The 956-nt window shown below is 35.3% G+C and overlaps 1 protein-coding gene across 1 annotated transcript; it reads left to right on the plus strand.

Moving 5' to 3' along the window:
* Window positions 1-6: 6 nt before the first annotated feature.
* On the plus strand, window positions 7-683 carry LOC123218382 (protein PHLOEM PROTEIN 2-LIKE A2-like). Its single transcript, XM_044639832.1, has 2 exons — window positions 7-37; window positions 129-683. The coding sequence occupies exons 1-2, from the start codon at window positions 24-26 to the stop codon at window positions 505-507; spliced, it is 393 nt and encodes a 130-aa protein (XP_044495767.1). The 5' UTR covers window positions 7-23; the 3' UTR covers window positions 508-683.
* Window positions 684-956: the final 273 nt, after the last annotated feature.

Raw genomic sequence — 956 nt, forward strand, 5'->3', positions numbered from 1 at the left:
CAACTTGCTGGAAATGGGTTTACATGCCAGACACAGAGTATTTATATATTATATATATAAATATTGGTTTTCTACCTAATTTTTAGTTAAATGAAGAATAATTCATTAAATAAAATATTTTTTTGCAGTGGTGCTCAGGTTGAGGTGGCTTTATTATTGCGCATCGATCGGCTTGACGTGAGCAAGGAATTCTCCGCTAGAAGGCTCACTCCAGGGAACTATTACGGTGTTTACTTTGTGTTAATGATGACGGATGGAGAATATGGATTTAAAGATCATCCAGTGAACTTTCAACTCGTCGCTCCTAACCAACCAACTGTTCAACACCAAAAGGATTTGAGTGAGTTGCCAAAAAACAAATGGGTAGATGTTCCAGTTGGTGGGTTCTATAGAGATCCCAAAATGACTGGGCATTTGAAAATCTCGATGTTTGAACATGGTCCCCAGTTGAAGGGTGGAATGATTGTCAATAAGCTGGTCATTCAACCAGTGAGTAAGCCCGAGTGAGAATGAGAATAATCAACAATGAGACGTTTATGAAACTAAAAGTTTCTAACTAGGTACTAAATAAAACTGTCTCATGTTAATTCTACTTGTACGTTCTCTTCTATTGTAAAATAATCTATGTTATAACCAAGAGTCACTCTTTATATATGCTATACTTTTTCATTCTCCTTTTAAAATCTTAGCTTGTCAAAATTGTAGATTGTAAATTTGCTATTACATTTGACCGAATATATATCATCCCATCAAGTAGGGGAGGATCCCACCCTAGTTGGCACAGCTCAAACAAGTCAATCTTGAGTTGAATCAAGATCCAATTCTGTTTGAGATTGCTCATTTATCTATTCAGTGATATTGTTCATCTCATGAATAATATTATTCACCATGCTAGCAATACTCTAAACTTAACAGAGTGAAAATTACATGGTGTTTAACCTACCTTAACATCACAT

The sequence above is a fragment of the Mangifera indica genome, chromosome 6 (genome assembly GCF_011075055.1).
Source record: "Mangifera indica cultivar Alphonso chromosome 6, CATAS_Mindica_2.1, whole genome shotgun sequence".
NCBI lineage: Eukaryota > Viridiplantae > Streptophyta > Magnoliopsida > Sapindales > Anacardiaceae > Mangifera > Mangifera indica.